The sequence below is a fragment of the Antechinus flavipes genome, chromosome 5 (genome assembly GCF_016432865.1).
Source record: "Antechinus flavipes isolate AdamAnt ecotype Samford, QLD, Australia chromosome 5, AdamAnt_v2, whole genome shotgun sequence".
In the NCBI taxonomy this organism is placed as follows: Eukaryota; Metazoa; Chordata; class Mammalia; order Dasyuromorphia; family Dasyuridae; genus Antechinus; species Antechinus flavipes.
The window spans coordinates 258,258,803-258,285,123 of NC_067402.1; the positions used below are offsets into that span (position 1 = coordinate 258,258,803).

At 32.7% G+C, this 26,321-nt stretch overlaps 1 protein-coding gene across 5 annotated transcripts; it reads right to left on the reverse strand.

The window, feature by feature from the left end:
* Window positions 1-583: 583 nt before the first annotated feature.
* LOC127564038 (ankyrin repeat domain-containing protein 26-like) lies at window positions 584-25,717 on the reverse strand. Of its 5 annotated transcripts, XR_007954176.1 has the most exons (9): window positions 25,565-25,717; window positions 25,403-25,444; window positions 22,104-22,244; window positions 19,876-19,909; window positions 19,305-19,404; window positions 17,281-17,482; window positions 7,677-7,882; window positions 4,535-5,158; window positions 584-855 (listed from the first exon to the last, which is right to left on the reverse strand). XR_007954176.1 is itself a non-coding variant. In XM_052000281.1 (6 exons), exons 2-6 carry the CDS (start codon window positions 25,420-25,422, stop codon window positions 5,055-5,057), a joined length of 399 nt encoding a protein of 132 aa, XP_051856241.1. In that variant the 5' UTR covers window positions 25,423-25,444; window positions 25,565-25,717; the 3' UTR covers window positions 5,037-5,054. The 5 variants fall into 5 exon arrangements, 3 of the variants coding, with proteins under 3 accessions (XP_051856241.1, XP_051856240.1, XP_051856243.1); XM_052000281.1 differs by lacking the exons at window positions 584-855; window positions 7,677-7,882; window positions 17,281-17,482 and having other exon boundaries at window positions 5,037-5,158; XR_007954175.1 differs by lacking the exons at window positions 584-855; window positions 17,281-17,482; window positions 25,403-25,444; window positions 25,565-25,717 and having other exon boundaries at window positions 5,037-5,158; window positions 22,104-23,338.
* Window positions 25,718-26,321: the final 604 nt, after the last annotated feature.

Below are 26,321 nucleotides of genomic sequence, written 5' to 3' on the forward strand. Positions count from 1 at the left end.
ATGTTTTTAAAAGATTGAAACTAGTAATACACATTAGTAAAAGACATTATAATGAAGTTAAGCAGGTAAGAGAACTGTTTAAACAAACATTAGGAAATGTTTGTCAAAATAGAAGAGACAATGATTGCTTTTACAGATAACTGAAAACATTGATTTATATTTCTGAAGAAACACGCACTCATTAAGTGACTACTGTGTCCAGAGCTTTACAATTATTTTCTCATTTGATTCTCACCAGTACTCTAGGAGGTAGGTGCTATTATGCTACAGTTGAAGAAGTTGAGAAAGATGAAGTGATTACCCCAATATAACCCTGATACTGTCAGAGGCCATATTCAAACCCACAACTTTCTAAATTCAGATGCAAAGTTTTATTCATATTTCCACCAAGCATATATGTATGTATGTGTGTGTGTGTGTAAATATATTTACATATGTAAAGTATGACAAAATTTTTATTTATTATTATTACTTAGGGGAAAAAAAAATCTCATTCCTTCTATGAGGATAGGTTAAAAAAAATTATGACTGAAAATAAATATCTCAATATAAAAATGGTATAAATGGGTATAAATTATAGATGTTATAAATCTTGTTCTGTCAGTTTAAATGACAGGCACAGTTGTCAGAAACAAGGTTTTAATATTGGTAAAAAATAGTTATAGTGAAAACACTTTCCATCAATTATAAATTACTGAATTTTTATATACGTACTTTATTTGTAGCATAATATAGTTCCTTCTCTAGTTGCTCCATATCCAAAACCTTTTGATAAAGTGACAGACCCAAATGTAAAGTCATGGATTTTTCTCTTTGGTAATCCGCAAGTTCTTCTTGAAGCTTTCGTATTATATTCTGATAGAAATATGTACATAAAATTTCTACTATGATTTCATATATCAGTATTAGCTTTTATGAAATAAATACACCTCAAAGTTAATTGATATAAATGTTGCCATATGCAACTTAATTGCATGAACACATTCATGGTTATCATAGATTACCAGAAATGGTCTTAGGGACTAATCCAACCACCTCATTTTGCAGTTGAGGAAAATGAGACCCAAAGTGTTTAAAAATCAGTTAGGTCATAAAAGTCATTATTGAGAAAAGGGTTGGAATTTAGTTCTTGAAACTACAACTATACCAGATACCCTTCATTCAGCATGGACGAAATGCTATCTTTCTCCTTGCTCATCTTAAGCCATTACTTTCACTCTGATTTCCCCATTCAATCTTCTTCAGAATTACAACACCTCCAAAGCCATGTAGGATATAAAGCTTTTTATGTGCAATTCACATGGAAGGTGAGGGAATGGTAAAGATAGACTATATAATTTCTTATATCTGGTAGAAACATTAGGGATTATTACCTTCTATTTTTCAGAAAAAAGTTCTTTGCATCTGCCCTTATAAGGACACTTTTAAGAAAAAGATGCATTTTCTTTCCTCTCATAATTTCCCCTGGAGAATGATCATATTCACTGTTATATTTGTCAGGCTGGATAAAATTACTTTAAGGGATTGACTTGATTTGATGAAAGCAAAAAGGGAGGGGGGATGGAGGGGAAGGGAGGAAAGTCTTCAAAACAGTTCCTTTTTATGCAAGGAGATAAATTATACTTCTTGGTTGTTGTCAGTGGACAGAAAATATTGAAAACTATAGAAAATATGGTTACTCTTCCAACTATGGATATAAAGTATGGTGCAAGGTCACTGCTAAAGGGAAATAATTTCTTTTTTATTCTCTCAAACCTAGCAGGAAAAAGAACATACATATATACCTACATAAATGTACATATGTACACAAAACAAAACACATATATATGTGTGTATATGTGTAAATATATTTACATATGTAAAGTATGACAAAATTTTTATTTATTATTATTACTTAGGGGAAAAAAAAATCTCATTCCTTCTATGAGGATAGGTTAAAAAAAATTATGACTGAAAATAAATATCTCAATATAAAAATGGTATAAATGGGTATAAATTATAGATGTTATAAATCTTGTTCTGTCAGTTTAAATGACAGGCACAGTTGTCAGAAACAAGGTTTTAATATTGGTAAAAAATAGTTATAGTGAAAACACTTTCCATCAATTATAAATTACTGAATTTTTATATACGTACTTTATTTGTAGCATAATATAGTTCCTTCTCTAGTTGCTCCATATCCAAAACCTTTTGATAAAGTGACAGACCCAAATGTAAAGTCATGGATTTTTCTCTTTGGTAATCCGCAAGTTCTTCTTGAAGCTTTCGTATTATATTCTGATAGAAATATGTACATAAAATTTCTACTATGATTTCATATATCAGTATTAGCTTTTATGAAATAAATACACCTCAAAGTTAATTGATATAAATGTTGCCATATGCAACTTAATTGCATGAACACATTCATGGTTATCATAGATTACCAGAAATGGTCTTAGGGACTAATCCAACCACCTCATTTTGCAGTTGAGGAAAATGAGACCCAAAGTGTTTAAAAATCAGTTAGGTCATAAAAGTCATTATTGAGAAAAGGGTTGGAATTTAGTTCTTGAAACTACAACTATACCAGATACCCTTCATTCAGCATGGACGAAATGCTATCTTTCTCCTTGCTCATCTTAAGCCATTACTTTCACTCTGATTTCCCCATTCAATCTTCTTCAGAATTACAACACCTCCAAAGCCATGTAGGATATAAAGCTTTTTATGTGCAATTCACATGGAAGGTGAGGGAATGGTAAAGATAGACTATATAATTTCTTATATCTGGTAGAAACATTAGGGATTATTACCTTCTATTTTTCAGAAAAAAGTTCTTTGCATCTGCCCTTATAAGGACACTTTTAAGAAAAAGATGCATTTTCTTTCCTCTCATAATTTCCCCTGGAGAATGATCATATTCACTGTTATATTTGTCAGGCTGGATAAAATTACTTTAAGGGATTGACTTGATTTGATGAAAGCAAAAAGGGAGGGGGGATGGAGGGGAAGGGAGGAAAGTCTTCAAAACAGTTCCTTTTTATGCAAGGAGATAAATTATACTTCTTGGTTGTTGTCAGTGGACAGAAAATATTGAAAACTATAGAAAATATGGTTACTCTTCCAACTATGGATATAAAGTATGGTGCAAGGTCACTGCTAAAGGGAAATAATTTCTTTTTTATTCTCTCAAACCTAGCAGGAAAAAGAACATACATATATACCTACATAAATGTACATATGTACACAAAACAAAACACATATATATGTGTGTATATTAATATTCATATGTAATTAAAGAAAATCCTGTGCATTTTCATGATAAAGAAAATTATTGCATATGTGACTAATAGTGAATGAAGGTAAAAAGTAAAAGAATTTAAAATTTTCTCTCATTAGATAAGATCAATTATCTTGTAAAAATAATTCAACTAAAATCTAACACCCTTTCAAACAGAAACAAGCTAAAAATAACAATGTAAAATTGTCTAAAGAAAATTGGCAAAATTAACTGAATTACTACCCAAAAACCCTAAATTCCGCTGTGAAATGAATAGATTCAACCACATGACTATAAAGACTAAAAATAAAATCTATTTTTTCTTATCTAAAATTGTTACATAGTTCAGTAATCCTTCTGTTCACTGAAAACGTGAAAAGCGTCACAGAAAAACAAATCCAATAGAATTGGTATTAGGGCAGTAAAAAGCTTTCTATTTTCAATAAATTAAAAGTTCTGATCCCAGACCTGCAATTCTGGATATTATGCGACAAGTATTACTAAAAACAGTGAAAAAATATTGACATAAATAGTAATTATGTAGTAGGGAATTAAAAGCACATTTTTTTTTAAAAAATGGCTTTATTACCACACACCAAAACTAATACTTAATGTATACTCACAGTCTCTTTGAACAGAATTACTTTCCTAAATTTTAAATAAAAGTAGTTACTAATCTTTGTAATTTCACTAAAAATATGATCAGCTGTTTAATGTTTCTAAAATCGGTTCACAGTAGTTTGTATTAAAACTAGTTAGATTGACAAACATGTTTTAATAGTTATAAAAAAGGTAATTATAATGCCCTACAGTATCTCAGTTTGGGGGATTAATTTGAATTGTTATATTTCTCCTAGCATAATTTTTCAGGATTTATTTTGCTTCAGCATTTCTAGTAATTTATTCCATTGTAGCATTAAATGGAATACCAGGCAAATTATTACAACTACAAATTTATCAATATTTACTTTAAAATGCTTAACTCTACCTACATTCATTAACCAATACCATGCATTTAAAATTCCATGGGCTAGCTACACAATATTTATATTCAAAATGAGTCATCTTATCTAAAAAATGAATATCAGGTTAATTTTTACCATGAATGCTTCCTCATTCTCCTTTCTTACATGGCAGAAATTTTAGACTGAAAGTTACTAATATCAGAAATGTGCTAAAAATTCAGATTCCTAATTTATCTTGATCAAAATAACTTTGAAATTAAATTCAAAATAGTAAATGGTTGTCAGATGATATTATTTAAAGACATACCTTTCTTTCTGCCTTCTCATTTTCATATTTACGTAGCAGCTCTTTTACATGGATATAATGATCAACTGCCTTCTTATTTTCCTCTTCTGCCACACAATCTTGTTTTTCAGTATCAGCATAAAGGGTCATAGAATTATGCATAAGCTGCACCAAACACTTTTTGATACCACTACTTTTAATACATCTTTGTTTTGGGCATCTTCAAATAGTTTTAGATGCCGTTTAATTCCCTTCTGCATCTGGGTTAATCTTTCTTTCATGGACTCTTGTTTGAAAATTGATCTATTAAATTTTTCCTTTTGAATATGATTTTCCTTTGTGAGGTCCTTTACTTTTTATGTAGACTGCTTTAATTTTCTCTGTGTTTTTTTCTAAAATTAATTTCGTCATTCTAAGGCAATCACACAGATGCTGGTTCTCATCTTCAACTTTAGAAAGCTGAATTAACAAGAGGTCAATCTTATGTATTAATTTTTTTTTGAAAGAAACCATTTATCTCGTTCTTGCTGAAACCTTAGTTTTAATAACAGAAATTCATCGTGTTCAAGTAGAGCAGAACTTGCACAGGAAGGGTAATGGATTTCCGACTGTGATTCTTCTCTGTTTTCTTTTTCACCTTCCCATCTAGAGTTCATTATTGCATTTGGAAAAAAAAAATGCAAGTAATTGAGTTATATAGTCTTGAAAGATTACTAAAAATGGATAAACTTTTAAAATAGTCAAGAGCAAATTTTGCAGTAAACTTTGGGAGCAAAACTTTAATTTTAATTTTCAGGATTCTTTTTTATTTAATATTTTCCCTCTTGTAGTTTTAAATAATTTTTTATTTTCAAAATATATAAAAAGATAGGGTAACACTTACCATTGCAAAACTTTGTTTCTGAAATTTTTTCTCCCTTCTGACCCCCCCTTCCCTTAAACCGCAAGTAATCCAATATATGCGAAATATGTGCAATTACTCTGTACATATTTCCATATTTATCATGCTGCACACACACAAAAAAAAATTAGATAAAAAAGGAATAAAAAATGAGAAGGAAAGAAAAGCAAGCAAACAACAATTGAAAAGGTAATACTATGTTGAGACCTGCATTCAGTCACCAAAGTGCTCTTTTTAGAAGCAGATGGCTTTCTCCATCACATGTCTACTTGAATTGATCAGATTAATTCATATTGTTGAAAAGAACCAAATCCATAAAGATTCTTTTTTTACTTTTTTAAGATATCCACCAGTATTTCAAGTCCAATGCCAGTCAAAATATCTGCTTACGGTACCTGTTACCACTATTTTAAGGTTTGAAGATGTAGGCAGCATGCTAAACAGAGGTATTTGAACCACTGAGGAGTCAAGAATCCTGCCTATACTATTTATACAGAATAAGACAATTTTCTAGAGTGGTAATCAGAATTTGAAATAATTTTCAGGAAAAACTAAGGAGACAAACTTTCATTAGAGACATGTTATGTTGTTCCTATTTTTGATTTATTATTTTCAGTATTTCACAACCCTTCACGATTGAGGTATTGAGACAATGTTTCATAAATTTCAATGATGAATAAGAAAATAAAATAATTATGATTAAGAAATAAAGAGTATAACCTTCAACAATGTTGGATCAGAATCATATAGAATATAGAATTTATATAGAATGAAAATATAAAGGATAGGTTAAATTGTGAGGGAGAAATCATTCTCAAATATTCCCATAGGAAAGTCAAGGGAGATTATGCATGTTGTTTATAAGCAATTATTGTATATTATAGAACTCCCAATAAGTCGGCTATTATTAATAAATTAGTATATAGTACTTCCTATGTACCAAGTACTGTGCTAAGCATTGGGGATATAAACAAAGTTAAAAACACCAATCCTTGTCTTCAAGGTGCTTATGTTCTAAATGGGTAAAAATTCATGAAAGCAAGTTACATATCAAATATCTGGGAATCAGAAAAAGAAAAGAAGGAATTTAGTTACTTAAGGGACTGAAAATCGACAAGCAGTTAAATTTCAGAAAAACCTGCAAAGACTTACATGACATGATAAAAAGTTAAGTGAGCAGAATTAGCACACTGTATATCAATATTGGGTGATGATCATTTATTAATAACTTAGCTCTTTTTAGCAATACAGTGATCTAAGATAATCTCAAAAGACTGAAAAATGCTATCTACATCCAAAGAAAGAACTGATGGAGCCTGAATGCAGGTCAAAGTATACAGTTTTCACTAGATTTTTCATGTTTTTTTGGTTGTTGTTGTTTGCTTAGATTGTTTCTTCTCTCACACCATGACTAATATGGAAATATGCTTTACATGATAATACCTTTATAATCAATATCAAATTTCTTACTGTTTTAGGGAGAGAGGGAATTAAAAAAAAAAAAAGGAAGAGAGAAATTTTAGAACTCAAAATGTTTAAAAAATGAATGTTCAAACAAGTATTTATGTACCATAGGGGAACATACTCTTAAAACAAAGAAAAAGAATTGCAGGTAGGCCTGTATAGCTGGATCTCAGAGTTAGAGAGCAGTAAGTGTAAGAAAACTGGAAGAGCAGGAAGGGGCCAGGTTGTAAGGGCTTTTAAGAGCCAAGAAAAGTAATTTATATTTGATCTTGGGGTGATAGGGAGCCAATACTACTAGAGGAGGAGGAGAAATGACATGGTAAGATTTATGCTTGAGGAAAATCATTTTGGCAGCTTTGAAGACTGGATTAGCATGTGGAAGGTCTTCATTCAGAAAAAGAAAGAGGAAGGCAAGTGCAATAATATAAGCAAGAGGGAAAGAATGCCTGCATTATACTGATGATTGTTATTAGACAGAAATGGACTGTTATGAGAGATGCTACAAAGGCAGAAAATGTCATTATCAAAAGGAGTTAAGGATGTTATAAAGGTTGCAGTCCTGGGTGAATCAGAGGAACGTGCTGTCATTGATAACAGGGACAATCAGAAGAGGGGAGGCCTTAGGAAAAAAAGATAATTCTGTTAAGGTCAAGATGCATGTGGCAATTTCTGGCCAAGATAGTGGAGAGGACGCACATATCTACTTAAGCTCCACATTTTCACTCAGAATTTATTTCATGACAAGCTTCAGAATTAGTGATTGACTGAAAAAAAAAAAAAACACCCACAAATAATTACCAAGAGAAGATATCCTTGAAATTCACCAGAAAAAGTCTATTTTGGCTTGAGGGTGGGGACTGGTAGATCAGGCACAAACTGAAGGCAGGCAACATCAGCACAGCAAAGAGAGTAAAGCAGGCAGCTCACAGCTGAGCAGACTAAGTGGGATGGGATTCCGTGAGGCTACTTTGCCCTGGCAGCAAGCCAGTAGAGAAGCAGAGAACCTAAAAACACAGAGGGTAAAGACAATAACTCTGAAAAGCTAGGATCTCTCAGGACCCGGTCACACCCACCCAGAATGTCTCAGCATGCTCTCAGAGTCTCAGAGCACAGATGCAGCACAGCCATTGCTGTCCTGCTAGTGCCTCACTGCTGCCCCCTGCAGTCTGTAGAGCAAGCTTGGTAATACCATCCAGCCCAGCTCCCCCTCCCCCCCAAAAAAAGCAGACTGCATTTGTTTTTCTTGTTAGTTTTCTTTGATTTTTCTTTGACAAAATGAGCAAAAAAATTAAAACGGACTCTAACTATTGATAGCTTCTATATGGATAGAGAGCAGACTTTAAATCCTGAGGAGACTAAAAACAGACTTTCTCCAGATGACTCCCCAAAGGGAGATATGATCTCGTCCTCAACACACAAAACTCTCATAGAAGAAATTGAAAAGGCTCTCACAAGAGAGCTAAAAGAAAAATGGGAAAAGGAAAGGGAAGCTTGGCAAGAGAGTCTGGATAAGTCTTCCCACTCATTTAAAGATAAAGTGGATAAAGAAATCAAATCTATGAAAAACAGAATTAGTGAGTTGGAAAAAGAAAATAGCTCTCTAAAAAATAAAATTGGTGAAATGGAAAAAAAATTCCATAGAACAAAACAACTTACTTAAAAACTCAATTGGACAATTAGAAAAAGATATTTAAAAAGTGAGTGAAGAAAATAACGCATTAAAAATCAGAATCAAACAAATGGAAATGAATTACTTGAGGAGACACCAAGAATCACTCAAACAAACCCCACCCCACCCCCCCAAAAAAAAAAAGATACAAGGAAAAAAAATGTCAAATACCTTCTTGGGAAAACAACATACCTGGAAAATAGATCTAGGAGAGATAATCTGAAAATTATTGGACTTCCTGAAAAATATGATGAAAAAAGATCCTGGACACTATTTTCCAGGAAATTATCAAAGAGAACCACCCAGATGTTATAGAAACAGAAGGTAAAATAGACCTGGAAAGAGTTCATCAATGACCTACTGACAGGGACTTGCAATCAAAATTGCAAGAAATATAGTGGCCAAATTCCAGAACTATCAGACAAAGTTAAAAATACTGCTAGATGCTAGAAAAAAATCAATTCAAATACAGAGGAGCCACAATGAGGATTACCCAGGATCTAATGGTGTCCACATTAAAGGATTGAAGGGCCTGGAATATGATATTCTGAAAAGCTAAGGAACTTGGTATGCAGCGAAAAATAACTTATCCAGCCAAAATGAGCATCTTTTTTTCCAGGGAAGAAGATGGACATACAATGAAATAAGTGAATTTCATCTATTTTTAATGAAAAAATTGGATCTAAACAAAAAGTTTTATCTTCAAATATAGAACTCACAAGAAATCTGAAAAGGTAAAAAGAAATCTTGGGAACTATATTTCTGCTATAAAGATATATAAAGAACACATTTATACTTTGTTCTAGAAACTAGACATGGACAGGAAATTGTACCCAGAAAAGGGTAAAGTAGGAGGTACTACATTTCACAAAGAGGCAAAGGAAACCTATTATATCTGAGAGAAAGAATGGAGGGGGCTGAACATAGTGTGTATCTTACTGCCATCAGAATTGGCTTAAAGAGAAAAATATTAGACATATTCGATTTGGTAAAACTTCTCCCAGCTCATTGAAAAGTGGGAGGGGAAAATTGAAAAAGGAAGGAGTAAGCTATGTGGAAGGGAATACAGAAATTTTGAGGAAAAAGGGTAAGATAGGGGGAGGAATTCTAAGGTGAGGGGAGGGATACTAAAAAGGGAGGGCTGTGAGAAGCAAGTGGTGCTCACAACTTTAATACTGGGGAGGGGAGTAAGGAGGAAAGAAAGGAGAAAAAAATAAGCAGGAGTTAACAAGATGGCAAGTAATACAGAATTGGCAATTTTAACCTTGGGAATGGGATAAACTCCCCCATAAAGAGGAAGCAGTTAGCAGACTGGATTAAAAGCCAGAATCTCATAATATGTTGTTTATGGGAAACACACTTGAAGCGGGGCAATACATACAGAGTAAAAGTAAAAGGTTGGAGCAGAACCTACTATGCTTCAGGTGAAGTCAAAAAAGCAGGGGTAGTCATCCTGATCTCAGATCAAGCTAAAGCAAAAATTGATCTAATTAAAAGAGATAAGGAAGGGCATTATATCTTGCTAAAGGGTAGCATGGATAATGAAGCACTATCTATATTAAACATATATGCACCAAGTGGAGTAGCATCTAAATTCTTAAACGATAAATTAAGAGAGCTGCAAGAAGAAATAGACAGCAAAACTATAATAGTGGGAGATCTCAACCTTGCACTCTCAGAATTAGATAAATCAATCCACAAAATAAACAAGAAGTCAAAGAGGTAAATAGTATACTAGAAAAGTTAGATATGATAGATCTTTGGAGAAAACTAAATGAAGACAAGAAAGGAGTACACGTTCTTCTCAGCAGTTCATGGAACCTATACAAAAATTGGCCATATATTAGGACATAAAAACCTCAAACTCAAATGCAGTAAGGCAGAAATAGTAAATGCATTCTTTTCAGACCATGATGCAATGAAAATTACATTCAATAAAAAGCCAGGGGAAAATAGACCAAAAAATAATTGGAAACTAAATAATCCCTTACTAAAGAATAATTAGGTGAAACAGCAAATCATAGACATAATTAATAACTTCACCCAAGAAAATGACAATAATGAGACACATGCCAAAATTTGTGGGATAAAGCCAATGCAGTGATAAAGGGAAATTTAGAGGCTTACTTGAATAAAATAGAAAAAGAGAAGATCAATGAATTGGCTTTGCAACTTAAAATGCTAGAAAGGGAAGAAAGTAAAAACCTTCAGTCAAAAGCTAAACTTAAAATTCTAAAAATAAAAGGAGAGATTAATAAAATTGAAAATAAAAAAAAACGATTGAATTAATTAATAAAACTAAGAGTTGGTTCTATGAAAAAAATCAACAAAATAGATAAACCCTTAGTAAATCTGATTTAAAAAAGTAAAGAGGAAAATCAAAATTTTAGCCTTCAAAATGAAAAGGGAGAACTCACCACTAATGAAGAGGAAATTAGAGCAATAATTAGGTATTACTTTGCTCAGTTTTATGCCAATAAATTCGAGAACTTAAATGAAATGGAAGAATAATTTCAAAAATATAGCCTGCCCAGATTAACAGAAGAAGTAAATTGATTAAACAGTCCCATCTTAGAAAAAGAAATAGAACAAGCTATTAATCAACTTCCTAAGAAAAAAATCCCCAGGACTAGATAGATTTACATGTGAATTCTACCAAACATTTAAAGAACAATTAATTCCAATGCTATATAAACTATTTGAAAAAATAGGGATTGAAGGAATCCTACCAAATTCCTTTTATGACACAGACATAGTACTGACACCTAACCAGGTAGGTTGAAAACAGAGAAAGAAAATTGTAGCTCAATCTCCCTAATGAATATTGATGCTAAAATCTTAAATAAAATATTAGCTAAAAGACTACAGAAAATCATTCCCAGGATAATACACTATGACAAAGTAGGATTTATACCAGGAATGAAGGGCTGGGTCAACATTAGGAAAACTATTAGCATAATTGACTATATCAATAACCAAATTAACAAAAACCATATGATCATCTCAATAGATGCAGAAAAAGCATTTGATAAAATCTAACATCCATTCCTATTAAAAACACTTGAGAGTATAGGAATAAATGGACTTTTCCTTAAAATAGTCAGGAGGATATATTTAAAACTGTCAGTAATCATCATATGTAATGAGGAAAAAACTGGAACCATTCCCAGTAAGATCAGGAGTGAAATAAGGTTGCCCATATCACCATTATTATTCAATATTGTATTAGAAACGCTAGCCTCGGCAATAAGAGTTGAGAAAGAGATTAAAGGAATTAAAGCAGGTAATGAGGAAACCAAATTATCACTCTTTGCAGATGATATGATGGTATACTTAGAGAAACCTAGAGATTCTACTAAAAAGCTATTAGAAATAATTCAGAACTTTACCAAAGTTGCAGGATACAAAACAAATCCACATAAATCCTCAGCATTTTCATACATCAGCAACAAAATCCAACAGCAAGAGATACAAAGAAAAGTTCCATTCAAAATAAATTGATAGCATACGAAAGAAAGTCAGGAATTATATGAGCAAAATTACAAAAGACTTTCCACACAAATAGATGTGTGGAAAAACAAATCAGATTTAAATAATTGGAAAAATACTAAATGCTCTTGGAGTGAATATAATAAAGATGAGAATACTCCCTAAACTAATCTATTTATTTAGTGCTATACCCATCAGACTCCCAAGAAACTATTTTAATGACCTAGAAAAAATAACAACAAAATTCATATGGAAGAACAAAAGGTTGAGAGTTTCAAGGGAATTAATGAAAAAAAAAATCAAATGAAGGTGGCCTAGTTGTACCTGATCTAAAACTATCTTATAAAGCAGCGGTCACCAAAACCATTTGGTATTAGCTAAGAAATAGATTAGTTGATCAATGGAATCAATTAGGTTCACAGGAAAAAATAGTCCGTAACTATAGCAATTTAATATTTGACAAACCCAAAGATCCCAACTGTTGAAATAAGAATTCATTATTTGACAAAAACGTCTGGGAAAACTGGAAATTAGTATAGCAGAAATTAGGCATGGACCCATACTTAACACCGTACACCAAGATAAGATCAAAATGGGTCCATGATTTAGGCATACAGAACGACATTATAAATAAATCAGAAGAACATGGGATAGTTTACCTCTCAGACTTGTGGAGGAGAAAAGAATTTGTGACCAAAGATGAACTAGAGATCATTATTGATCACAAAATAGAAAATTTTGATTATATCAAATTTAAAAACCTTTGTATGAACAAAACTAATGCAAACAAGATTGGAAGGGAAGCAACAAACTGGGAAAACATTTTTACAGTTATTCTTATGAAGTCCTCATTTCCAAAACATATAGAGAACTGACTCTAATTTATAAGAAACCAAGCCATTTTCCAATTGATAAATGGTCAAAGGCTATGAACAATTTTCAGATGGTGAAATTAAAACTATTTCTACTCATATGAAAGAGTGTTCCAAATCACTATTGATCAGAAAAATGCAAATTAAGACAACTCTGAGATACCACTACACACCTATCAGATTGGCTAAGATGACAGGAAAAAATGATGATGAATGTTGGAGGGGATGGAGGAAAACTGGGACACCGATGCATTGTTGGTGGAGTTGTGAACGAATCCAAACATTCTGGAGAGCAATCTGGAATTATGCCCAAAAAGTTACAAATCTGTGCATACCCTTTGATCCATCAGTGTTGCTATTGGGCTTATAGCGTAGAGAGATACTAAAAAAGGGAAAGGGACCTGTATGTGCCAAAATGTTTGTGGCAGCCCTTTTTGTAGTGGCTAAAGACTGGAAAATGAATGAATGCCCATCAATGGAGAATAGTTGGGTAAATTGTGGTAAGTGAATATTATAGAATATTATTGTTCTGTAAGAAATGACCAGCAGGATGAATACAGAGAGACTTGAAAAGACTTACATGAACTGATGCTGAGTGAAATGAGCAGAACCAGGAGATCATTATACACTTCAACAATACTGTATGAGAAAATATTCTGATGGAAGTGGATATCTTCAACAAAGAGAAGATCTAATTCAGTTCCAATTGAGCAATGATGGACAGAACCAGCTACACCCAGAGAAGGAACACTAGGAAATGAGTGTGAAATATTTGCATTTTGGTTTTTCTTGTCAGGTTATTTTTACCCTCTGAATCCAATTCTTCCTGTACAGTAAAGATAACTGTTCGGTTCTGCACACATATATTGTATCTAGGATATACTATAACATATTTAACATGTATAAGACTGCCTGCCCTCTAGGGGAGGGGTGTGGAGAGAGGGAAGGTAAAAGTCGGAACAGAAGTGAGTGCAAGGGATAACATTGTAAAAAATTACCCATGCATATGTACTGTCAATAAAAAGTCATTAAAAAAAAAAAAGATGCATGTGGCACATCCCAGTTGAGATGTCCAAAAAACATTACTGCCATATGGAAGGAGCCCAAAAGAGAGACTAGGGGTGAGTATATATCACTGTAGAAATCATTCCTTCACAAGGGTGTTAAAGGAACTCATGAGATCACCAAGAAAAATAGTACCATTTCCAAGATTGTAAGCTCCATGATAGTTCAGACCATGTCATAGCCTTCTTTTATCTCCCCTAAAGTTTCACAAAATATTCTGCATGTAGCAGGGGACTAGGACATTTATTGAGGAATTTGAATAAGCAGATATTTATGGCATATCAGAAATAGAAACTACCTTTCTAACCTTATTATACATTCCATGCCTTCTTGCAGTCTACATTCCAGTCAAAGTGTCTTTCTTTTACTTCTACATAGGACAACACAGAACTGCATTTCCCAAAGCCGCACCCTTGTGCTTGGGTGTCTTCTCAGCCTGGATTGCACTGCCACTTTCCTAACCTCCTCCTCCTCCATTAGAATTTCTTGTTTTGAAAGGTTGCCCACTCTCACCATTACTATTCAATATTGTATTAGAAATGCTAGCTTCGTCAATAAGAATTGAGAAAGAGATTAAAGGAATTACAGTAATGAGGTAAACCAAATAATAGAGGTAATGAGGAAACCAAATCATCACTCTTTGCAGATGATATGATGGTATACTTAGAGAACCCTAGAATTTCTACTAAAAAGCTATTAGAAATAATCCACACCCTTAGCAAAGTTCCATTTAAAGTAACTGCCAGTAGTATAAAATATTTGGGAATCTATCTGCCAAGGGAAAATCAGGAATTATATGAGCAAAACTACAAAACACTTTCCACAAAAATAAAGCCAGATCTAACCAAATGGAAAAATAGTAAGTGTTCTTGGATAGGGTGAGCAAATACAATACTATCTAAACTAATCTATTTATTTAGTGCTACACGAGACTCCCAAAAAACTATTTTAATGACTTAGAAAAAACAACAACAAAATTCATCTGGAAGAACAAAAGGTCAAGACTTGCAAGGGAATTAATGAAAAAAAAAATCAAATGAAGGTGGCTTAACTGTACGAGATCTAAAACTATATTATAAAGCAGCTGTTACCAAAGCTGCTTGGTATTGGCTAAGAAACAGACTAGTTGATCAGTGGAATAGGTTAGGTTCAAAGGACAAAATAGTCAATAAAATGTATATTTGATGAAAATGGAGCACTTAGGCTTTCCTAATGAAAAGAAGAGAACTGAATAGATTTTTTTTTACTTTAAAATATGATTCAAGGAAAGCTTAAGAAGGTAAACATGAAATAGTCAATAACTTTAATAATGAAGTGTTTGACAAACCCAAAGACCCCAGCTTTTGGGATAAGAATTCACTGTTTGACAACAACTGCTGGGAAAATTGGAAATTAGCATGGTAGAAACTAGGCATTGACCCACACTTAACACTGTACACCAAGATATGGTCAAAATGGGTTCATGCTCTAGGCATAAAGAATGAGATTATAAATAAATTATAAGAATATAGGATAGTTTACCTCTCAGACCTGTGGAGGAGGAAGGAATTTGTCACCAAAGAGGAACTAGTGATCCTTATTGATTCCAAAATAGAAAATTTTGAATATGTCAAATTGAAAAGTTTTTGTACAAACAAAACTAATGCAGACAAGATTAGAAGGGAAACAAACTGGGAAAACACGTTTACAGTCAAAGATTCTGACAAAGGTCTCATTTCCAAAATATATAGAGAATTGACTCTAATTTATAAGATATAAAGCCATTCTCCAGTTGATAAATGGTCAAAGGATATGAACAATTTTCAGATGAAGAAATAAAACTATTTCTAGTCATATGAAAAGGTACTCTAAATCACTATTGATCAGAGAAATGCAAATTAAGACAACTCTGAGATACCACTACACACCTGTCAGAATGGCTAAGATGACAGGAAAAGACAATGGTGAATGTTGGAGGGGATATGGGAAAACGGGGACATTGATACATTGGTGGAATTGTGAATACATCCAGCCATTTTGGAGAGCAATTTGGAACTATGCTGAAAAAAATTATCAAATTATACATACCCTTTGATTCACAGTGTTACTACTGGGCTTATGTCCCAAAGAAATCTTAAAGAAGAGAAAGGGACCTATATGTGCAAAAATGGTTGTGGCAACCCTCTTTGTAGTGGCTAGAAATCAGAAACTGAGTGAATGGCCATCAATTGAAGAATGGCTGAATAAATTGTGGTATATGAGTGTTATGGAATATTATTGTTCTGTAAGAAATAACCAACAAGATGATTTCAGAAAGTCCTGGAGAGACTTATGTGAACAGATCCTGAGTGAAAAGAGCACAAGCAGGAGATCATTATATACTTCAAAAACAATACCATATAATGATCAATTCTGATGGATGGGGTTCTCTTAAACAATGAGATGAACCAAATCAGTTCCATTAGTTCAATAATGAATAGAACTAGCTACATCCAGTGAAAGACTTCGGGAAAATGAGTGTGAACCACTACATAGCATTTCCAATCCTTCTGTTTTTGTCTGCTTGCATTTCGGATTTCCTTCCCAGGTTAATTGTACATTTGAATTTCAAAGTCCGATTCTTCTTGTACAACAAAATAACTGTATGTATATGTATTGTATTTAATATATACTTTAACATATTTAACATGTATTGGTGTACCTGCCATCTGGGCTGAGGGAAAAGAGGGGGAAAATTGAAAGAAAAGGTTTTGCAATTGTCAATGCTGAAAAATTACCCATGCATACATCTTTTAAATAAAAAGGTATAATAAAAAAATTTTTTTTAATTAAAAAAAGAATTTCTTGTTTCTTTTGAAATTCTGCTTCTGTACTTTCTTCTACATGAAATTACTGCTACTAATTTCCCCTGAAAACCATGCCCTGCTTTCTGCTCCAAATTTTTGTGACTTTATTATGTTTACATTTGTATTTACAATCTATATTCTGGTATGAAATATCAACTTCCCGATGGCACTTGATTTTTGTTTTTGAGCCCCGGTGCCCACAACAGTGCTTGGTGCATACAAGTTACTTGATAAATATATGTTGATTAAAGACAATCTGTGCTTCAAAAATAGCATGATAAAATAAGAATGGCACCCATTGGAAATTATTTGAACCCGGAAGAGTAAACCCCATTGAGTAAAAGGGATTCATTGTAGGGCTCATTACATTATTATTTTAAAGGTTTTTCATTTTTCATTTCTTAACCTCAAATTTTTTGTCACAATGTTTCACTGTGAGAGAAAAACTTTCAAACCTTTATTTAAATGTATGAGTTTCATACCTGCCTCCACAGAGTTTTCTATCACATTCTGTGTTTTGATTATTTAACTGGTATTTACTTTTCCGGATTTTTTCTGAAAGTTCTGAAATTATCTTTTCTAAATTCTCAACTTCTCTTTTCAATTGTATTCATTCTGAATGTTTAAATTCTACTGGGGATTTATGTGTAAGGAATACTTTATTTTTCTGATGACAAATTGAATCTGTATAGAGAAAAACACAAGTAAAGAAACATATTAGGATTTTAAAATCCATGGGGCAGTATCAGTATATTTAGAATGCAGATTCTTTGACACTGATAAAATAGTCTCCACATACAAATCCTAAGATCATACCAAAATTATTTTTTCCAATAAATTTAAAGTGAATTTAAAATAACCTACTTTGGGTTATTGTAGATAGCTGAACAGAACCTCTACGTTACACAGTACCTTTATTTAAAAAAACAAAACAAAACTATTTGAAACCTCAGAATTCCTCACAATATTAGAAAAATATATGTGAAAAATAAACATACTGATGTATACTATGAATGGGAGCAATAAGGTTAATAAAATAGATTACATATTTAATTTGTAATTTATACCTCTAAATTACAAATATACTAAATAGCTTTAAAAGTATCATAAATGTGTTTTCCCTCAAATAGTTACACATAAACACTGCTTGTTCTTTAGAAATTTATACCATAAATCATTCATATACAGCAATATCCTTCCACATTTATTCATTAGTCAGACTTCTGGCAACTTTAATAAAAGTATAATTGTGATGCCAGAAGAAAGTGAAAAAAAAAAGTCATCTGAGCATTAAGAAAAATAATGGCCACAAAACCCAGGCACTTTATTCTGCAGAAAGAACCATAGCTAAACTTAGTTAAATGAGCTAAATTAACTCAGAATTAGAAAAGTGTGTTATATCAAGTTCCAGATTTAACAGACTTAGTTATTGGGTTTTCCTTGGCAACTTTTAATTCTTCATATATTTCAGTGTTTAACAGAATTGAAGCAGCAAAGATGTGGGGGGTGAACAGGGCTGTTGTGGGCACTGATTGTAATGGGTAGTGAAGTTTACATTAGGGGAAATCTAAGATCCAAGGTATAAAGCAAAAGAAGAAACAGGCAGGCAGAGAGAGGTTAAGAGGATTTGTTGAGATTTACAGTTAGTAGATAAGGTAGAATTTGTATCATGTCTAGTACATTATCCTATGGACCATGCTGATAGAAGAATTAAAAAAAAAACTAGGCAGAAAATGTGTGAGATTGTTAATATTTTTAGTCATCTAGAGAAAGATTCTATTTTACTAATTCTTTCAATGAAAGAGATCACTTTAATCATCTAATCATATTTATAATTTCAATAGCCTACCTTTTCATATTTACTTTTTTTTTGGTATACTGCCCAGCAAAACTGTATTTTTCACTGTTATTTCCAGCCTCTTTGCTCACAATTCCCACGTTTGAAATTTTCATTCCAGTTCCCCTGTACTCACATGACCTACTGAATTCATACCTATCCTTTAAAACACAATACAAATGCTACCTCCACAAAGTTTTTTTTTTATTCTTGATAGCTGATGTTCTTTCCCACTTTATACTTCACATTTTGTTTATTTATTATATTAACTATTAAATATTTGTGTATTTTTTTCCTATTAGAGTTATCTGTGTAGGCTCTATCCTCCTAGTAGATTGCACACTCAGTGAGGACAAGGACTATTTATCAAAAATACAAATTTTTGGCACACAGTAGATACTAAATTCTCTTTGCACTAAAACAAATAAGTCATCATTGAATACTTCTGTAGCTGAAAAACCATCACCCGGAATCCAAAATAATCCTTTTTAGCTTGACAATGTCTGCCAGATATGAGATGCCAATGTCAGAGCCTCCAAGCACCCAAAGTCACCTCTATTCTATTATGGGTGAATGGAATAGAAATTATGTTATCTTCTTGGATATAAACACATGTTTGGTTTCTGCTTAACTCTAGTATTCCATTTGAAAACTTAAAACTATTCTTACCCTTATTATAACTCAAGGAAGGTAAATTACAATTCTCCATATCTATGTCAAGTGACTGAGTGAAGTCATCAAATGTATCTGCTGCTATCTCTCCTTTGTCCTACAAAATACATAAAATAGTGTAAAGTAATAAGTTTATGTAAAATTACTGTAAAATAAAAATAGTAATGCCTAACATTTATGTAGCAAGTTGAGCTTTTCACACAGCATCCTCACAAAAACATTTTGAGAACATAAATATTTCACAAATGATTCAAACTCAGGTCTTCTTGACTATTCACTAAGCCACATTCCTACCTAGATGCTGATTTAGCAACCTTATGAAAATTAACAAATAGTAAATACTCTTCATTTCATTTACAGAGAAAATGAATGTAAAAACAGCAATATAATTACTTTTCTGGCGTTTACAATGGACATATTTCATTTGAAGACTATTTCTAAAGGTATCCTTTTTTTTTTTCTGATTAAATATTCCTATGCTTCATAATGCAGAAAAGGAGTCCTACTTGTTCGCTGAAAATTGCATTATTTTCTAAATTAATTTATATTTTAGCAGTTTTTACAATACCTTATTATCTTCATTTAATGTTTCCTTTTTAAGCCTAAAAACAAATTTTATTTGGTTATAAATATAAAAATAGGAAGTGTATTATCATTGTAATTATTTGATTTTAACACATACTTATTTTAAAATCATATGCTTTTTCATATTTCTAGTCAATCTCAAAAGCCACAGAATATAACACTATTTAATCTTGTAATTTCAATTTGTAATAAAATACCTATCTTTGTCTCTTGAAAAATATTTTTAATGTGCTTTACAAATTTTATTTTAAAAAATGTTTATCTTTTTAATTTCCTTAATCTACATTTTCAGCCTTCTACTTGAATCCTTTATAATTGGGATTTTAAAAAATCCACTACAAATACGTATAGTGAAACAAACAAATTTCTTCATTAATTATGTCTAAATATCTGTTACCTACTGCACTCTGTTATGATGGCTCATTATACTAAAAGGTCCTAATTCTTTCAAAATTGTTTGTCCTTACTATATTGTCATTATGATAGTATTCCATCACATTTTTATACCTCTTTTCTCCCTTTTATTACTTTCTCTCTTGAGAAATTTTTACAAAGAAATTTTTTTTTAAATTCTGAATTAACATCTGAATTTTAATTAAAAAAAAAAACCTTGACTCTCAAAATAATTGTCAGCCAAAAAATCTTGACTTGTAATAAAATACCAATGACTTATCTTTTCAATTGTTCTTGTCCCAAACTTCTTGCTATGAAGATTTTAAAAGGACAAGAATATGAGCAGAAAAGTATAACAACTGTTAGTATAAACTGAGTCATCTACAAACAATACCTACATATCTTGTATTCTAAGTTTTATAAAATATTAACCATGATAACCAACATAATTTTTTTTTAATTCAAGTTGTTATGTACCTTGGGCTCTATTTATTCTATTGTGAGCTCCATGAGGTCAGATACTGAGTAAGATTAGTATTGAGTAAGATTAACTTTTTATTTTTCGCAGAGCCTAGCATAAGGCTCTTCACATTGTATGTGACTAATGATTTTTAGACAAGTTTAAACAAGTTATACTAGCTCATTAGATGGACTTTTTGTGGAAAAAAAGCATATGGCTATTACTCTGACACAATGAAAAACCATGATATTCCTCTATAGAGAAAATACTTTTGTTCATGAAACTATAGTAATTATGAAGTATTAAACTTAAATGTGATTTGATTATGTAGAATAACAAATTTCAAAGACAGAAATTCTATGAAGGAATGACTGGCTCTTTCTAGGTATTAAAAAACAACAAGATATAAGTGAAGAAAATGGCTTCTATTTTCTCAGGGATTTAATCAACTATTGCATTAACAACAATAATTTGTTAAATAAAATATATACTGTTACTCAGCCATAACCCCCATCATTGTCTCTATATCTACTGTTGAGTGGTTCCAGAAGTCCAGAAAGATGATCTCTTTCAGTGAAGACTATTGTAATCAAAACAATAAAAGGAGAATACTCTGCTGCACGCACAAGGAACATTTATTGGAGGATTAATGATAGTTCATGTTTCCATAACACAAGAACTTTCCTTCCAACAATCCTGATGATAACCCAGGTGTTATCATTCCCATTTTACAAAGAAATGTGTGTGTGATATGTCCTAGATTCTACCGCTAAAATGGGCCTTGTGGTACAGTGGAAAGTGAACTCAATCTGGAGTTCAAACCCCAGTTCTTCCTCTTTTTCACTGGTATGACTGAGAGTAAACCACTTTAGGAGCCTGGACTACATGACCCCTGCAGTGCCTTCCACTTCTCAATCCGTGCTAGAGCATTAGGAGACTGGAGACTTGAGCCTTAAATCTTCTCACTACAAGACTGGAATTATTACTAATGTTTGGGCTTGTTGGGTGAAAACTACTTTTCATAAACCATTGTCAATCCTGCTGTGTCCTGTCACCACAAGGAGCAGTGTATTATCCCTGGGGCAGGTTCCCTATACCTGAAAAAAGGAGAATTTTAACCATCAAACAGTGGCAAATAATGGGGCATGAGCTTATAAAAGGGAAGTCTGGGCCCTCTAGCTTAACCAATAATAATCAGCTTTCCTGGCATTCCTACAGTGCATGTCTCACACCAACAGAATACTTAGAGAGAACATTCAACTAGCAGAACAAAGAAAATCAGGACAACAGTCTTCTACAATGAGAAAAAGCACACATTGCTAATATTTTTCTATGAGCTTGTCCAAGTACTAGTTTACCTGAATGCATAATGATCTGTCTCACTTAAGGTGCTGTCATCAGGACTATGGAGTAGGATACCAGAAGAATTCACCTTTTGACAAGTCATACTAGAATGCTTGGAAATCCACTCCTCATTTTCAGGCTTTTTTACATTTTTCCTGTGTATGGCAAAGTCATTGTAGGGAGAAAAAAATCCGTGAGGCATTCTTTAAATAATTCTTTATAGAAAACTTTCCAGAAAACAGTGGGAAACATGTATTTTTTTTTTCTCTTTTAAAATTTGCGGCATTTTACTTCCAGACTAAGCTTCCTTAACTAAGATGCTGTTCATATCATTCCCTAGAACATAAACTTTTAATGGTCCCCTTCTTTTGCGGTGTATTAAATTGCTTTGTCTGCCTGTAAAGCTTCTTCACCTTCAGGCCTACAGTCTTAATCCAACAAAGGTTCTCACACTGCTCAGAATACAAGGTCCATTCTAGTCAGATCTTTGCTTCTCTAGTCTAGGAATAGGTGCTGCTTATTTCTTACCCAACCTTTTCTTCATCTACTATGGTTATTTCCTGCCTATATTTGGGCTAATCAGCTGTAATCAGCAGATCGTTGTGATTAAACAATTTGTGTGCAAAATATTCAGCGAGTTATCAAGGCAGCCTTGATATGTAGCGACAATGCCAGGAGAAAGTCATTTAATATGATTGTAGGTGGAATGCTAAGAATTCATAGAATCCAGGAAGAGGAAGGTGATACTTTCCTTATATTATGCCCTGATCACAACATGTTTGAAGAACATAGTCATTCCTGGGAGATATATTTTAGGAAAGACATTTAAGACTGAGAATATTTCCAGAGGCTCAGAATGACAAAGGATAAAGTCTTTGTCAAATAAGGAGCAACTGATGATGTTTACTGCAGATGTTTACCATAAAGAAGAGAAGAGGAAGGACTGGGATGATAGGGAGTAGCATATGTGCTCAAATATACAATAAAACATAATGCTTAATTGTCCCTCCAAAGACTAGGACTAAGCACAGAAAAACACATTTAGGATCAATTTATGAAAAACAAGGAACACACAACAACCAACTTCCAAACAACTAAGACTTTTTTTTTTTTTAAAGGAATGAACTGCCTAAGGAATTAACCCCTTACTCTGTGGGTGTGGGTGTGGGTGTGGGTGTTTCAGAAAAAAAAGAGAAAAAGAGAGATACGGAGAGAAAAAGAGACAGAGACAGAGAAACAGAGAGAGAGAGAGAGAGACAGACAGAGAGAGAGAAACAGAGAGAGACAACAGAGAGACAGAAAAACAGCAAGAGAGAGAAACAGAGACAGAGACAAAGACAGAGAGAGAGTGAGAGAGATTGGGCATGCTATTAACAGGGAGCAATTAATAATCACAAAGGTAGGAAGATTGTAGTTTGAAAAGACCTCACAAATCTACCTGTTGGTCTGTTCATGTTGCTTTTAGGTAAATTCACATTCCTATTCTGATTAGGTACCAAAAAAGAAATTTAGTGGGGAAAAGCACCATTTTGTAATCATTCTTGATATCCATTTATGATACCATAAAATATACCATAAAAATACCATTAAAATACCATGAAATTTTATTCACCGATTTAACAACGAATGTTCACTTGCAACTTACCCTCTTTTGATGCCCTTTTCTTCAAACTTTCCCAAAGAATAGTAATTTCTCTGGTGTTTTAGCATTACTTCTCTCTAACTGCTAAACATATGTCCCAATGAATTATTTTTATCTAATGGCAAGAAAAGTTTTAGAAACCAAAATATTCACAGCAATGACTTTTTGAAGGAGCAAATAACTGGGAATAGATTTGACAGAGGAATTCGGCTGATTGAGGAATGGCTAAACAAATTGTGGTTTGTTGATGTAATGGAACATCATTGTTTATGGTTAGAAATAATCATTATAAAGGAAGATGGGAATATTTATATGAATGAATGCAAAATGAAATAAGGATAACCAATACAACAATATAAATTGTAACTGCAATAATGTAATTGCTAAGGACAATAAAATAACTGCAACTGAATACTGTGAAATTATAATGTCCAAGTTTGGAGATCAGAGGGTACCAGCTCCTATTTATGTAGAGTGGAGGACTATCAATGTGGAACACTGCATGCAATACTGATGTAGTAATTAGGAATGTTTTACTAGAAGAGTGAGATCTTGGGAAAAGAGCCTGACATAAAAGTAAAAGATGATAATTTTTAGAAAAGGAAACATTCAATTGTCCATGACTTTCCTATTTCCCACTAATATGTCTACTATGGTTACTTCCCACTAACCAAAGAAACAGTAGATGACTTTCTGTCTGCATGCACCTGAGGTCACAATGTGTGAGTACTGGCATTGAGGCAGGAAATGATGCCCTTTTCAGTGTCTCTCAAATAAGTTATATATTGTTATCTTCCTGAATTTATGTAATTTCTTGTCTTAAAATTAATTGTGCTAGGAAAAGTTTTTTAAGGTCGTTAAATTAGTTTTCAAGTCAATAAAATAAATGCTGGCTTGTTTTTTAAACATTCTCTACTTTTTAAATGTTAATCCAGTACACTTCCACATTCAACTCTCATGAGTTGGAATTTTAGTGGTCTTCTCGTAAGTACAGTCCCAACATGAATTGTGAAGCCTCTTTAGCATATTCCTGTGTCTCATCTATCACTTTATGGTCCTAAGACTTTTTTAGATGGGGCAGCAGGTAGTAGTCTGCTTTTTGCTCTTCTTCAGCCTGTTCAGAAGCCATATGAGCACGAGAAGGCCTTAAATAACAATGACTGTATGAGCACTTCTCTCTACGTTTCTGTCATTTCCCCCTTTTTATTCTGTCATCCTGAAAGGACAATAACCTTTTTCCTTTCAGACCCATCTTCCATGGTGGAGGGTTGGTGACTGGCTCTTTTTAATGATTTGCATGTCGGCAATTGAAAGTGTGAGCTCTTTCATGAGAATCTAGATTGTCTGACTTTGGGGGGAGGTCCCACCAGTGCTTGGCCCATGATAAGCACTTAAAGTGATTTCATTCTTTAACATTTATACTGATGGGAAACTTTTTTTTAATGATTAAGGGAACCCATCTAATTTTTGGAGTAGTTATAAGCCTATTTTTATATCTCATTTGCACTTATTGTTTATCCATTTCCAAATATTTGCAAACTATCTTGCTTTGCTCCTTGCCACCTATATCTTATCTTATATGCTATTCTTTTGGATGTCATCAAAGGCTACCTACCTTCTTTCAATAGAAACTGATGTAACACTTCCAAAATTAAAAAAAAACATACTTACAGCAATAGAACAATATCCATTCATGAGACCTTGATTTCTTTCCTGAAATAAAACAAGTGGATGCAGAGTGAATCTGAATCTATAGATTTTTAGAGCAAATTGAACATACCATGAATCTTAATATTTGAATAATACTCCAGTTAAATATTTTGACAAACTTACCCCTCTAAAATAAGGTATACAGGTGCTAAATTTTCCTTGGAAGAAATGCTTGGCATTTCTTCCCCAGGAATTTTATTTAGCTCCTTAACTTTGCCATTAACTTTGTTTTCAGTTAATTGATGACCATGTTTTCTCTCCAATGTTTCTGTTTCATTGTGTAGATGCTTATGTTTTTCCTCTTCGACCTAAAAAGAAAACTTAGTATTATTGTCACTTCATTGCTGTGTATCTCTGTGTGTATGTAAATATATATGTATATACACACAAGCACACACTCACAAACACACATTTTTATACATATACATTTATATGCTTACTTGGTATGAGTACTAGACTTGTGATTTAATTAGTGCAAGGAGTAACCCGAAAAGAAAATTCCCTCTACCAATGCTACTAATGTCTAGAAGACAGATATTAATTATTTGCATACATATGTCAGAGGTTGGACTTTAACTAGATCTTCTTGGCTCACTATCAAATATGCCATGCTGCCTTGAATTTTTCTACTTTTATTTTTAAATACACATTATCCTCAATATATGTTATCTTCATTTTTTTATTTTGGATAGAAAAATGGTCATAATTTTATACATTTTGTTTGAAAGCAGAAAAATTGAATGAAATTTCAAAATGGTAGCTCAATTGTGACCTCATTTTGCTTCCTCATCCCTTTTTCATATTCTCTCCTTTAACAAGCAAACAGGGACAAAGAGATACAATATATGATTTATTTTTCGCCTTTTCCACCATGTCCCCA

Bases quoted from the DNA above. Each gene is read 5' to 3' on its own strand.
- LOC127564038 (XM_052000280.1), bottom strand. From the start codon at position 22,291: ATGCCTCACGGATTTTTTTCTCCCTACAATGACTTTGCCATACACAGG. The intron at 19,910-22,103 runs GTAAACTAGTAC...ATTTGTTTTTAG, and splicing joins ACAGATCATTATGCATTCAG to GCTTAAAAAGGAAACATTAA. The intron at 19,405-19,875 runs GTATTGTAAAAA...TGTATTTTGTAG, and splicing joins CATTAAATGAAGATAATAAG to GACAAAGGAGAGATAGCAGC.